The sequence below is a fragment of the Peromyscus eremicus genome, chromosome 12 (genome assembly GCF_949786415.1).
Source record: "Peromyscus eremicus chromosome 12, PerEre_H2_v1, whole genome shotgun sequence".
Classification (NCBI taxonomy): Eukaryota; Metazoa; Chordata; class Mammalia; order Rodentia; family Cricetidae; genus Peromyscus; species Peromyscus eremicus.
Genome location: NC_081428.1, coordinates 30,099,064 through 30,114,301, shown reverse-complemented (window position 1 = coordinate 30,114,301; position 15,238 = coordinate 30,099,064). Strand labels below are relative to the sequence as shown.

Here is a 15,238-nt window from a genome sequence, read left to right as displayed (position 1 = left end):
AAAAGTTTACCATTCACTAAAACACTTACAGTGGTTTTCCTTTAGATTCACAAGTCAAAGTTAATGCCTGTCCTTCCTGTGGAAAAGGAGTGGATGGTATAATCTTAACAGATGGTGTATCTAGAAAAAAACAAAGAATAGAAAGAACATTAATGACAAATAAGGATACATTTTATAAATGTATCACCCATGCTTAGCATCTCTTGTAAGTGTGTATGTGTGAGTGTGTGTGTGTGTGTGTATGAGACTGCAACTTTCCCATCATTGCATTTTAACAAAAATATCTGAATATCTTAGGAGTACCTCTGAAATCTGAATTTAAATGTGACATTGCAAAAAAAGTGGTTCAGATGAATATCAAGCATTTCACACAATTGTTTCTTCAACTATTTATAGATTGCTATGAATACTATTATTGTGGACTGAATGCATTCATGTGCATTTGAATAACAACACTTTCATTGTCACAGGACTACCAGGGACTCACAATAAGGAACTCCCAATGAACTCAAGATAAACTACAGTCTCAGAAGCATTATGCAGAATCCTTTTGAAGAGGCAGTCCTGCAGTTCTGAGCACATGCTGCTTTCTTAAAAATACAGTGGACAAAGCCCATCAAATAGCTATTTATATTTGGTTTCATATGCAGTGATAAAGTTGTTTAAAAATAGTAATTGTTTCTGTTTAATAAAATCAACCCATATGGAAATAGATTCAAGAAAACTCTAGGACAGCTAGGTTTATAAATCACATGACACGTGATAACCTTTAATCAACAGGAAAGTACAGATTTCATAGAGGAAATGGAAAATAACATTTAGAGTAGAGGGGCAATATAAGCACAATGACTTCTTTATATTCTGTATGGAACTAAGTGACCTAGTTCTTTCCCTCTTATCTCTATACTGTGCAATAAACACAATAGCTCTAACCTCTCAGACTGTCATGCTCCCCCTCCCCTTAGGCTTAATGGAAGAATGGGAACCAACCCATCGGACATTATATTACAAGACTGGTTTAGAAAGCAGCTCAGGCAGCATTAATCAATTCTGAAATATTTAAGTTAGTTATCTTCCTTAAAGACATAGTATTGAAATTTCTCTAATATAAAGCAACAAACTATAATTATGTAGATGATCTTATATGTTGAAATTGTTTATGTTTCAAATATATTCTTTCTCAAACCTGTAAACAAGACAATGCATATATAATAAAACCAAAATTATAAGACAGGATTAGGGGAAGCTAGATATTTATAATCTCACTACATAAGAAGAGTAGTGCTGGTTCAAGTCCAGCCTGAGACATAGAATTATTTCAGGGTTGGGAATGTATTGGAATGTATTGGAATAATTTCCTAGCACATACAAGGCCCTGAATTCAGTTCTGTCATCACACACAAAATATATATAGTAAAAATACTATTCCAATTGTAAATATAATTCCCATTTGCATCATGGTAAATTATAATACTATAAAATTACTCTGGAAGAGCCATTAATTCAAAAAATATGAAAAATATATTATATTTCTTAAATTATGTAAGAAATTTAAGTATAATTGATTATTATTCTTTACCAAGAAGACATTTATCAAATAATAGATTGACTGAGGTTATAATGTAATTTAGTGAACAAGCAGGGAAATGCTGATAATTATGTAGGATCATAAGTGTAACCCAGGATTATTCTAGTCAAATTGAGGCTTATCATCTTTTGTTCTTCAGCCTATACCTACAGAACCATCTTTATAAAAGATGCATTCATTTCTAGTGGAAAGGATGCAGGGCAATCTACAGAAAAGTATAAATCTGGGAAACACATTTAATTTGTCTGTCTGTGACAGTAATTTGTGTTTCAGTTCGAGTGTACCCTAAGGTGTCCAGTAATTTGGTCTAGTAATATTCTGGAAATTTCTGTGATAACGATTTAGTATTAGATTAAAATTACCATTGGAAGACTGAATAAAGCCAACTGAATTCCAAAATGTGGATAGGCCTTATTTGGGTGAATTCCAAAGAGTTGAAGAATCCTAAGCACTGGAAGAGCCTCAGAATTTCCTTAAATTTGAATCTAGATTGCCTCCAAAGGTCACCTATTTAAAGCTTGCCCCAAAACCTGTGGTACCATTGGGAAGTGGCAGAAACTTTAAAAGGCACAGACATATTGGAAAGAAGTTACGTGACTGGAGAGTGCTGTTTTGTACCTGGACATATTCCCCCAGCCCCTCTGTTTGCTTAATGGCTGTCCTGAAGTGGAAAAATATTTTAGATATTTGACTATAATATGCTACAACTATCTCAGTACTAGAATGGAAACAGGTTTTTATAAATCCTAGGGCTACAGATTTGGAAGTAGAGGAAATGAGAAATATTAGTTCTCTGACCATTACATCCTGGATAAGGACTAACTAATAAGTCGGCGATTCTCTAGTCTGTACATTGCTGGCTCATTCTGTATTCTTGCACTTATCAAGTTCAACAACTTCAGGAACAATTCTCTAAATTAAATCTCCTTTTACATTTATATATAACTAATTTCGATTTTCCAGGTGGCTCAGAATCATACACTGAATTGGGAACTTCTGCTGATTGCCTCAACTTTCCCAGTCGGTGTTTCAAGGATGATTATAAAACCCAGGTTTGCTGACATTACTTTTATGTTTAGTCTCTGAATCTCACTACTGCAGTAGTCTATATTGGATGTTGTCGACTATTTAAACAATAATGCTTCTCTATCTACTACTTTTTTCTTTCTGCTATGTGCGACTGGTCTTTTATTTTTGTTTGTTATGCACTTACAGAAACACACTCACTCAAACTAAAAGTACAGAATTCATAGATCATCCTCGGAACCACACAAAACAATGGGTAAAGCACAACATATTTGTAGGATATCTGACAACTCATTCAAAAGTTTTGTTGAGCGTTGTTTCTGGGACCACATGGAAAGGTAGAGAGGGGTACCATTTTCCTGAGACTTCTGTCCTATTCGAAATACAATACATTTCTTAAAAAAGCAATATTTCTTTGGATATAACTTAAAGTGTGTGAATATAGGGGAAACCTTTTCCCCTTATATATTATTTCCTTTATTTTTATTTGAAAAATTCTGGTGTTCATTCATGAAGTATATAATTGCAGTATTCAAATAGAATAATAAAAAGGTCATTCAGTTTAAAATGAAAAAATTTAAAGTTGCATTAACTTATGATGTCAGGATACTTTCTGTTTATTTCATCTAGGGATAAAAATCAAAGTGAAACATTGATCTAGTGGAATAGATTTTCTGTATTTGTAACAAAGATTTTACAGAATAGCAGTTATGAAACTACTGTGAAATCACATAATTGTCAACCTCAAAGCACAATCCTTGAAATACTTAATGTCAGTAGTTCAACAACAATTGTCCATTACTGAGTTTTGCAGGTTAACAAGTGAACCCTTTGAATAAAATGTTTTACCCGTGATATCCTATCTTATTCCTTCTGTAGTTAAAAAAATAAGAACTTGATTTTACCAATATTATTTTCCTGTTAAGGATATTTGCCAAACCACCAAATCCACTCCATATAGTATACTGAATGAACAAAGATAATCTATATTTAGAGATGGAGTAATTTGCATTGTTAAGGGTTGTCTATGGTCTTCAAGCCTTTGGTTAAAATAACATTTTTGATAATGTTATTTGTTGACAAAAATATTTCCTCTGACTATTTGCAAATTATTTACTTGGATAATAAACATTTGCATAGTTCCTAAAGTTTACTGGGCACAATATTATCATTTTTTTCAGTCATTTTAAGGTAATTATAACAGTGCAACATGATATCATCATGCATTGTAATGTCCTATTTTTAATTTTTAATTTTAGTCCTAGCTTTCAGAAATGATGCTGCAGGATGCTTAGAATGGTTTTCAGAAACCATTCTTATGATATCAGAAATTATTTCTTTCTTATGTATACATGTTTATTATCAGGTAAATGTAACTCCTGGACCTCAATTAAATGTCTTCTTTGTTAATTAACAAGATTTTTTAATGCTTTTTTTTTCACTTAATATTTGGAAATACTCCTTTGTTATAAAATCAGACTTTCTTATTAAAACTACCTTCCAACAATAACAAATATATTTTTTTTTTTTCGTTTTTTGTTTTTCGAGACAGGGTTTCTCTGTGTAGCTTTGCGCCTTTCCTGGAACTCACTTGGTAGCCCAGGCCGGCCTCAAACTCACAGAGATCTGCCTGGCTCTGCCTCCCGAGTGCTGGGATTAAAGGGGTGCGCCACCACCACCCGTCCCAATAACAAATATTGATGAAATACTTGCTACATAATTCTCCTTGATGCAAATGTTTCATATACAATGGATTTCTGGATTTTTTTCAAAGCATGCAAAAAAGGCTGGATTTGCATTTCAGTGGAGAGCACTCACTCTAAACTCTAGAGTTAACAACCACAGAAGCATGCAAGGAAAGTTCTATTGTTCCTGTTGTGTGTTGTTATGACACAAAGGCTTGGAAGGAATGAGTCACCAGATTCCACTACCAACTCATTGTCTACCTCACTTGATCTCAAAACAAACACTTTGATAAATTGGTATTTCTTGTCGTCAGGTAGAATATAGTAGGGATTGACATTTGTGACCATGCTTTGTCTTTTGTTTGGGGTCATTTTCTGTTCTATGGAATTAACTGGTTATCACGCTCCTTGAGTTAAAAGAAATGCAATTTAAAGTGGGCCTTGGCATGCTGTTACTTGCATGTTCTAAAGCATATCTGTTGATGTTGATGAATGATGTGCACAAGTGTTCTGTGTCTCTTACTTTTTTACTTTCTCACTGATGGCTTTCACGTCATTGTTTTTGAAAGATGAAAATAGCCTTTTAAACTATTGTCACTTTTTCTCTTATTACAAGAGAGCTTCCCCTGAGACTATAATGAAAAGGTTTATTTACTTTTATTTAATGTGAATGCCTGTTTCACCTGTATATATGTGTGTGCAGCACATGTGTGTGGTACATGAGTCTTTCAGACAGAAGCGGGGACTGGAACCTCTGGAAGTGGTCAAGAAGTTATGAGCCACTGTATAAAAAGAAAAAAATTTAGACTTGATGATATGATTGAGGCAATTGGAAATCGTTGATGGAAGATTTTCTGAAAAAAGAATACTATAGAATAGCATTCTAGAATGCTAAGTATCCAGACTGGGGAAATGGAATATTTTTCAAGATACAGTAAGAAATGATCTTACATTTTTAAATGAATATTAGGCCCAGAACCAAAATTCAGAATGTTAAGCTTGTAATTGGGCAAAACTGAGTGGACTAAGAACATTAGTAGCAAAGCTGATTCAAGAGGAAGATCTGAAGGAGAAACAAAAGAACCAGTAGGAGTAGAGGACAAGGAGACCGTCAATGTTTTATTCCTTATAATTCATCTTTTTTATAATTATAAACTCTGCAGCCCATGATTTTAAGAACATTAGTCAAAATACTGTTTATAAAGAACAATATTTTATGATTTGTATTCTTTTTTTCCTAGAAGGTCTTGCCAAACAACAAAGCACAATTTAATTTTAAAAATAGGTTTAAGCTGTACTATCTTGCACTTACACTATAAAAACATTAAACCCTTTAAAAAATCTATTATGCATTACAAAATTATGCTTTTGCTATGCTTTGTCTGTTACATAAAGTGTGACTACATCAGCATCCTAGGAATTACTACACCATTAACTCATCAATTATGTATCCTGCCATTATTAAAAGAACTAATAACAAAATTAGAAGAGGAAAGTATGATGACATCATCAAGAGTAGTGCTGTACAATGCAGATGTGTCTACTTAAATTTAATGTAAATCAGTTAAAATTGCATTCTAAGTGCAATTTCGAGTTAAAAGATGCACATCTCAACTGCTGAGCAGTCACAGCAATAGCTGGTTGGTGACGACTACATGAGGATAAATAGAACACGTTATCCTCATGAGAGTACTTGAGCAAGACTGCCATCAATCATTACTTTCATCTGATCCTGGTCTGTTCAGATTTTGGATGTGTTTTTGCGGAGGTTTAAAGATGTCTATGAACAGGAACACCATCTTTGCAGTTGTGTGCTTACATATTGTTTTAGCTTGTATGATATAGTTTGAGGATACAGAATCTTTTCCCGGTTGCTCGTAAGTTGAAGATAGTGAAGAATAATAGAGATGGCAGAGATGCAAAATCAAGCACAGAGGAAATCGGAGGACAAGGGGGAGAGATAGCCCTAGGGAGTCTAACATCTCACAATCCCAATTAAAAAGGAAAGTGAAGTGATAGTACAACACATGTAAAAAGAAAGAGAAAATACTGAATGGTCAAAGGACAGATCAGGGCTACGGAAAGGGTCTAGGGTTATTGGTAGTATACATGTTAACCAAAACTAAGCGTATACACTTAGATTTCTAAGTCCTTATAGGAACCCAGTAGGTAGTAAGTTAATTGCAAAATAAAACTTAAAATAAATTTAAAATGAAATTATCTTTCATGGATGGAAAGTGTCTCTCCCTTAAGACATGGACTATTAAATAGAAATTGCTTGCTGGGCGGTGGTGGCGCACGCCTTTAATCCCAGCACTCGGGAGGCAGAGGCAGGCGGATCTCTGTGAGTTCAAGGCCAGCCTGGTCTCCAAAGCGAGTTCCAGGAAAGGCGCAAAGCTACACAGAGAAACCCTGTCTTGAAAAACCAAAAAAAAAAAAAAAAGAAATTGCTCTACATAGTGGGTTAGGGGAACCTAAGAGGTGTCTGAACGAACTTAGAGTATTACCATTGCCATTGGGCGCCCATCATAACCCTATGGTAAGATTCTTTTGTTCAAGGCACCACAAACTTCAGGAACTCAGCCTCAGAACAGTTGGGATACATCCTTCCCATTGGTTAGCTTTCACAGTACAGGGAAATGCTACATAAACAGCTAAGGGAGAAAAGACCTCAGTGGCCTTTCTCAACATCAGACACCACATGCTGCAATATTCACTTTCATGGCAAGGGGTACCTACTGGGGTAACAGTGGTAGGACTGTTAAAGGAAAATAACCACTTTCTGATTTTAGGCTTGCTCCACAGGTCATAATTTCATGCATGTTACTATAATCTATCAGAATTTCATGACTGAGTTGGTTATGGGCCCTAAGTCAGAGTCTGTTATTGTTATTATGCTAAATTGTCATGTTATCAAACTACTTTTTCAATATTCCTGTTTGTACACACATAATTTAATAAAACCCTGTAGAACTCTTCAAAGCAAAGGAGTAAATACAAAGTAAATGATGGGATTTCTATTACATTATTTGACATCAGATCAATTATAATTGATGTGTGATAATAATTTTTATTATTATCAATAAAGAGAGTATATATAAGAACTCTGAACCTTCTGAACAATTTTCTGTAAACTTAAAAATTTTCTAAAAATAAAGTCTATTAGTGATGATAAATGATAAAAAGAAAGAAAACAGAAACAAAACAGTGTGCTACCAGACATGATGTGAAATTGTCAATAGCAATGATACATTTTTGTGGTATATCAGACCTAAGCTAGCAAGTTCATATGCATTGACTGATTACAGTATGTTTCTTTCTTTCAAAATTTGATTTATTTATATTTCATTTATGTGTATGCCTTTTTTGTCTACATGTATGTGTGTGTATCATTTGGATACATGATGTTCTCAGGGGTCGTAAAAGTGGCTAGGTCCCCTGGAACTAGAATTATGGATGACTGAGAGCCACCATGTAGGTGCTAAAACTGAGCCTGGGTACTCTCAAAGAGCAAAAAGTTCTCTTAGCCACTGACCCACCTCTCCAGTTGCAATGGTAGTTTTCCAGTTATACTTTGCTCCTATCAAGGATTTTTGTCTGTGTATATACATGAATAGCTGTGTTATAATACCTTATAATCCATAGAATTACAACAACCCTAAAATATTGTGGTATGAAATATACTCATTTAAAAAATGAATCAGCCTATGACCTTTAAAAGCTGGAAGAAAATAGCTTTTAATTTGGAAGGATTCAAAATGCCAATTATTTCTGCCTTTTCTTTAAAGTTTTTGTTGTTTCCTTTGTTATGTCTTTTTATTTATTTATTTTTTTTAGTTTTTACATAGTATCTTAGAATGTCCTACAACTTCCTTTGTAGCCCACACTTGTTCTAACCTCACTGTGTTCAGCCTCCATCAAGGTGTGAATATGGTGACTATGGAGATCCTTAGCCACTTTTAATTCTTTATTACAGTTATTCAGTAAAATTTTAACATTAGTTAAAAAGTACATTATTTTCTGTATCTTCTATAATATGCATACACTCTACAATTTTGCTATTAACTTTTCTTCTTTATATGTTTAATTTCCATGCCTATAATAATTTAAAACATTTTGAGCAACCCATTTTTAGATTTTTCTGTGATGCAAGCGTCTGTTATTCTAAGTCTCTTGTTTCTTGTCCTTCAGAACAACAATTTGAATGCTGTAAGACTTTAGGGCTGTGGTTGAAGGCCTTTTGTAGAACATTTGTTTCTCTTGTTCTGGGTTCTAGCCCCAGCACAAGAAGTAAAACTGAGTACTTTACAATAAGCTTTGATTAGAATAAAACATTTTAGATGGCATCATTTTACTTTTTAAAGGTAATTTCTCATTTTTAAGCCTTAGAATTCATACTGATATTTGGATAGATATATAAATTGACTTCAGAAAACAAAATCAGTTATGATCAATAGCATAATATATGATAATTTGAAGCATCACATTTAGAAAGAGTAAAATATTTGATAATTCAATCACTTTTAATTATTTGATATTAAAAAGACTAAATGGACTATATCTAACATTTATGTGGGATAAGAACTTATTTACTTAATGAACAAAATATATCTGTAATACTTACTTCAGGTAAAATATCATAGCTGTAACTTCCTGGAGAATGTTTAGAAATTTGTTAGGTTTCTGAATAGAGTTCTTGCATTAGTTGCCTTTTGTAACCAACACTCCTCAAAGGAGACGCTAGTTCAATGAGATACATGTTTTTAAATACATATAGCACATAGAACTGCCTGTCTTATAAACCTATAAGATCTGGAACAACCATGTTTTCTAAAATTGCAAAAATTTCTAAACTTGGTAGAAAATTGTAAAAGCATATTTTATGAGAAGTACAAGATGTTTTAAAATGTACTTTGGGCTTCAGAAACACAGGGGTTCTGTGCAAGGTGAACTGATGAGATTGGATTTCCATTATTTTTTATTTACATATATTTAATATTTGCATATATGACTCTCTCTATTATGTGTGGGTGGGCACAGAGGCAGAAGAGAGGAATGGGTCCCTGGAGATACAAGGAACTTTGAGCTGACCTCTGTGGGTGTTTGCAACTGAACTCAAGTCCTATGCAAGTGTATCAAGGGCTCTTAACCAGAGATATCTCTGCAGCCTATAGTATTTTTTATTGTCAAAAAGAAGAATCAACAGGAAAACACATCAAATGAAAAAAATCTCCAATTTTCCATTTAGAAATATCTTTGTTCTGTATACCAAATACCCACAAGAAAGAGAGTACATAAACAACAGAGCTGGTACTCCCCAAGCACATAACCAATGATTCTCTTCTATAATAATCAGAATTGTATTTTTAATCAATTCATGAGAATAAAAGCTGAAATGCATTACATGGATGATAAATGTAGCGGAAATTTACAACAGTGAGTTCTGTTTCTCTAGCCCAAGGTAAATCTCTAAAGGAGATTTAACAACAACAGAATCACCATAGAAACACTATGGAATGTTTTACAACATAAGATGTTGAGGGGAAATAAAATAACTTTACTACCCATTGTTCTGCTACCTAGATTAGAAACATAATTCTCAGAATGTGTAGGTCAGGAATTGAAATTGACCATTAACTCCTTATAGAGATATTATCTCATTTAGCAAAGATAACGTGTTCTGAGTTACTTTAAAATGTATTTGATGCATATATATTCATTTACCACTAACCTAACTGATATCATTTAAACACAATGCTATCCCTAAACCTGATGCTCCCTCCCCTTCTCTTCTTTCCTGAAGTCCTTCCCTTCCCTTCCCAGCCCCTCAACTCCCTTCCCTTCCCAATCCCTCATCTCCCTTCCCTTCTCTTCTCTTCCCTTGCTTTCACTTACAGCCTTCCATTGTTACTCAGACAGAACGTTTGAGCTCAAATGGAGGACATAATTCATGAGCCATTTTAACTGCTTTACTTACTGCTTAAATGTTAATGATCCACAGTTTTAAGCAACTATCATTTTATACATGAAACATCACATTCAAATACAAATACAAAACAAATATTAATAATTTATTATAAGATTATTTGTTTTGATGGGGAAGTATATAATGCATTTTAAAACACATATATAAACATTTAAAAATCCAGACTCTAAACTACATTTCACTCTAGACGAGTGTTACAGTGCTTTCTGATACAAATAGAATAACTCTGACATTTTACTATTTTTTTCCTTGTGTTTTTCATTTTCAATAAGAGTTACACTTTAGTATAATTTTGTCAATGCAATGTCATGTGCAGAAAATAGCTGTTTTGGTTTTTCTTCTATACTGTGTACTGTATGGAGTCTTCTGCTGGTGCACATTCATTATTTCTACTGAGCACTGAGTAAAATCTGACTCATATGATCTGGTTCTTGAAAATTAGATCAGATCAATAAAAAAGTTTTGTTTCAAAGAGATACAAGTAAAGTTAGAAAGATAAGAGTTTTCATCTGTTAAAAATGAGTGGCTTTTCATGTTGTTCAGTTGAGAAGTATTCTCTTACCTAATATGTGAAATTTGAAATCATTTGTGGTTGACAGGATAAGACAATATCTATTCTTCTCTTTCTTAAATTCCAGTTTAAAAGGAGTGCCTTTCATCAAAGTGGAAGTATATAAAAAATGATTAATCCTTTGTAAATTTAAATGTTGCTCTCATATATTTCATAGGATAATTCCTTTAAAAAATCTACATAACAAGGATACAGAGCTGAAACACCCTTTTATAATTTGTCTTACCATGTATATTCATTATGTTCCTTGGTCTTATGTATTCAACTTTTACTTTCAATTTCGTACAATCTGACAACAGGATTCTTGTGTCTTGTACAGTTATTATTTGGTACATTATTTTAAAAATGCATATGTTCTCTGTTCATGCACTAGAGAAAACATGATATTTCTTCTAAGCAATTCTCCATTTGAGACCATTTCTGAGATCATCCATAGTGAGGATATTATTATACAATGAAGAAATCCTGAATTTACTAACCGCTCTATTTTATTCCCTTTTCCAAAACTGCACTCTATCTTCCTCTGTTTGAATCCATAGCAATTTATTCATCCTATGTATTACATATATATATATATGTGTGTGTGTGCGTGTCTGTGTGTGTGTGTGTGTGCGTGTTTGTGTGTGTGTGTGTGTGTGTGTGTGTGTGTGTGTGTGTATGTGTGTGTGTGTGTGGTTTGATAATCTCCTGTTTCTAGGTGGAAAATATAGACATTTTACCATTACCCTTAGGTATTTATGAAGACTGTACCATTCGATGTATTGGCTCTAATTTTAATACTAACTGTAATTCTCTCTAATAACTATACTTGCATCATTTCTGGAGAATGTTCTGTATCCATAAGGAACATTTAGCATTTCCATCAGTTGGTTTTAATTAGCTTGATATACTTGAATGATGGTATGCTAGATTCTAAAAAAAATAATTTAAATTGATCTAGTTTCTGCCCTCTGGCCACTTACATATTAATCCATAATAGAAGAAGATGGCATTTTTAATTCATCACTCTGCAGGAATGTGAAATCTTTCATGTAAAACTTTGTAAAAGTTAAAGAACTCAGTTACTGACCTTTGTGAAGTTTTCAAAATAATATATACTAAATATATTAAATATAAAAAATAACAAATAGGTGACTAGGGATTTTATAGTACCAATATGAATTTCCAAGGAAGTAAAAATGAGCTTGGCAGTAGATGTTTAGTACTAAAAGCTAAACTGAAATACTTAAAACGATCACAGTAATTCTGGGCAGTAAAGTTGTTCTGTGACTATGGGATGGAGGAAGGCAAAGCCAAGATCAATGAAAAACTGAGGTGACATAGAGGCCAGAATACTCAGCTATCAGAAGCTTACCCTGGTTAGTGTGTCATATTAACAAACTTAGTCCTGTTTTAAAATTTCTGTCTTCTAAATCAAGTTATGAAATTCCAATCACTGACATAATTCTATTATTATTATTATTATTATTATTATTATTATTATTATTATTATTGTTATTGGTTTTTCGAGACAGGGTTTCTCTGTGTAGTTTTGGTGCCTTTCCTGGAACTCACTCTGTAGCCCAGGCTGGCCTCGAACTCACAGAGATCCGCCTGGCTCTGCCTCCCGAGTGCTGGGATTAAAGGCGTGCACCACCACCGCCCGGCATAATTCTATTATTGACAGCATCAAATCCTGAACCTTCTTCCAAATATATAGAAAAACCTGGCTTCATTTTTTTTTTTTACTTAAGTAATGTGTTTCTCTGAGACTTATTTTATTGTTTGTTTGCATGTGTATATTTGTGTGTTTCTGTGTGTGAAGGAATTCTCACCCGTGCACGCTCACGGGGAGGCTAGAATAGAGGTAGACTTCTGCATTTTGTACTCGTTCACTCTCCACCTTGATTTTTGACACTAGGTCTTCACTGAAGTGGAAAGCGCTCTCATTACTCTTCCTTTAGCTAGACAGTGAGCATGCGATTTTCCCCTGCCTTTGCATTCTCAGAAGTGATGGCAGGTACATGTCTCTGTGCTTGCCTTTCTTGTAGATATTGGAGATCTAAATTGACGTCTTCATGCTTATGCAGAAAACACCCAGTGAGGTAAATACTCAGACCCATAAGCCTAATTTCATTCTAAACAGTCTGCTTCTTATAACAAAACTCAACAGTTCATCTGCTGTGTCTCTGTGAACACACAGAAACCTAAACAAATTGTCAGCTGCTTCATTAGCTGAAGGACTGTGACGTGATGGTGTTTGTCAACAATTATTATCACTTGATTTCTATTAATTTTGTACCTCATATGTTTGAATTATAGTTAAATAAATGGGAAATGTTCAAATACTATTACCTCACAGAGTACAAGTATATTTAAAAATTAAATCTATTATGATGGCAATATGGGTCTTTAAAAATATCAATTTACTCTATTTCTTGTACCTTGTAGATTCACTGATCAAATAAGCAATGTAAAGGGATAGTCATTGACATCCATTTGAAATCTTTTAAATGTCTCAAACTTGACTTAAATTGTCTCCAGCTTCTAGGGATTAATTATCTAGTTTATAATCAAATCAACACAGGAATTGATTCTCTAGCTCATAATCAGTCTACACAGTTTTGGCGACCTTCACAAAGTCATTTTTATAGAAATATTGAAACTAGAAATAATATTCATGTGGTCTCTATGTGTGCTTGAGTTGGAATCTGCTTCAAGGACAGCAGGAGAAAATCTAGTAAAATTAATCTAATGCAATACAAATTGCTTTTAAATTGCAATAGTTTCAGACACGTCTCTAGTATTTTCTCCTAATGCTGTTTATTCTGCCCCAGTGGGTTCTACTATGGTCTTTCTGATTGCCCTGTTGTTTCTAGAAATAAATGTAACAGGTGTGCTCCTAATTCACGGCTTTGTATCATTCATTCCTCAGCATTACATGTTGGTAAGCTCATCAAAGCAATAATCTTACCACTGTTTTCATCTTCCTACCATCTCATTTGGCTTATCTTTCTTGCATAATAATTGTCACTTGGTACTATGTTGCATGCAGAGATTATTTGTATTACCTATGTATCATTACAACTTGTTCTGTAAAAGAAGCATTTTTCCTGTTGTTTTAGTGGTGATAACAATTGGAGACAAGTAGGTTAGCTTTAGTTTTGTTCTTTTGGTATTTTTTGTAAGTACAGATTCCTAAACCATGGCTGCTATTTATTAAGGATCAATGCAAAACTGACTAATAAATGAAATACAAAATACAATAAGCATATTAGAAGAGTGGTGTTTGATCATACTTCAGAATTTTAGGGTTTAATGTAATTCCAAGTTCAGGCTTTAATTTCATCCCAGGAAAGACAACCAAAAAAAAAAATCATTTCATTTTCTCAAAGAATCAAATCACGAAACTCACAAAGATGATATTTTATCTTCTCCTTTTTATTTTGGCTTATGCATTTCAAGTAACTAAGCTTCATTTTAGTAAATCTGTATCCCCAGGACTTCTCTAAGTAAAAGATTACAAGTCTACCATTTACTAGCAGTTGACTTATCCCCCTTGATCTGCACGGTTTCCTGTACACCTTGTAACTGATAACACTGACTGTACATCAGGCTGTGTGAGACAACACCCCAAATCTTCAGCACTACCCCTCATACGTGCATATCACTCAATTAACATTGTGACTGCAATTGTGATAATTATGGATGTAGGCAAGGTGCCTCTGCATTCAAAGAGACTAACATCTAGCATGTAGAAGGTTAAAAACAAGGGGAAACAATTTTCGAGTGACTAAAATAGTTTGATATATCTCCACTGTCCTCACCCACGCTCTTCCACACATATGCACATCAAGCCAGAACTCCAACCATAATTAAGAACATTAAATCTGAGATGTTCCTTATTTTCCTTCATTGTTAAGAGCCACACTCAAATAAAGCACTCTTACCTTTGAATGTGATTGAAACTCATGAGTATAGGTAGGTTTTTTTCACACATTTGCTATAACTTCATGTAATTTAAACACTGATTTTAAATACAAATCAAGAAACAAAGGAGGTGGGAGTGTGTTTACTTACAGTGTATTTCTAGCACCTGCATGGCTACCTGAGGGGTGGCATTGAGGGACTCATGGTCTACTCTGCAGATGACGGCCACTCCATCATCACTACGGTCCACTCGGAAATCCAACGTGCTGCTGACGGTGAAGGTCTTTCGGTTAGCGTCCTCCTCTTTCAAGTACTTCACATCTGAAAATACAAGTTGTAGAAAACTTCTGTGATATTGTCCACAAGCCATCACACTTCTCTCACAAGTGATGTAAAACCATCTTCAATTGGTGCTAGATTTAAGAGCAAATCTGTAAAATAGATATGAGTAACACTAGAAGAATGTCATGTAC

The 15,238-nt window shown here is 33.9% G+C and overlaps 1 protein-coding gene across 1 annotated transcript in view; it reads right to left on the bottom strand.

The window, feature by feature from the left end:
- The window catches only part of Cadm2 (cell adhesion molecule 2), a gene marked incomplete at its 5' end in the record, with an annotated part of 227,892 nt that overhangs the window by 105,012 nt on the left and 107,642 nt on the right, over window positions 1-15,238 (bottom strand). The window contains 2 exons of the mRNA XM_059277714.1: window positions 30-120; window positions 14,916-15,086. Coding sequence (XP_059133697.1) covers window positions 30-120; window positions 14,916-15,086 — 262 coding nt within the window. The remainder of the gene's footprint in view (window positions 1-29; window positions 121-14,915; window positions 15,087-15,238) is intronic.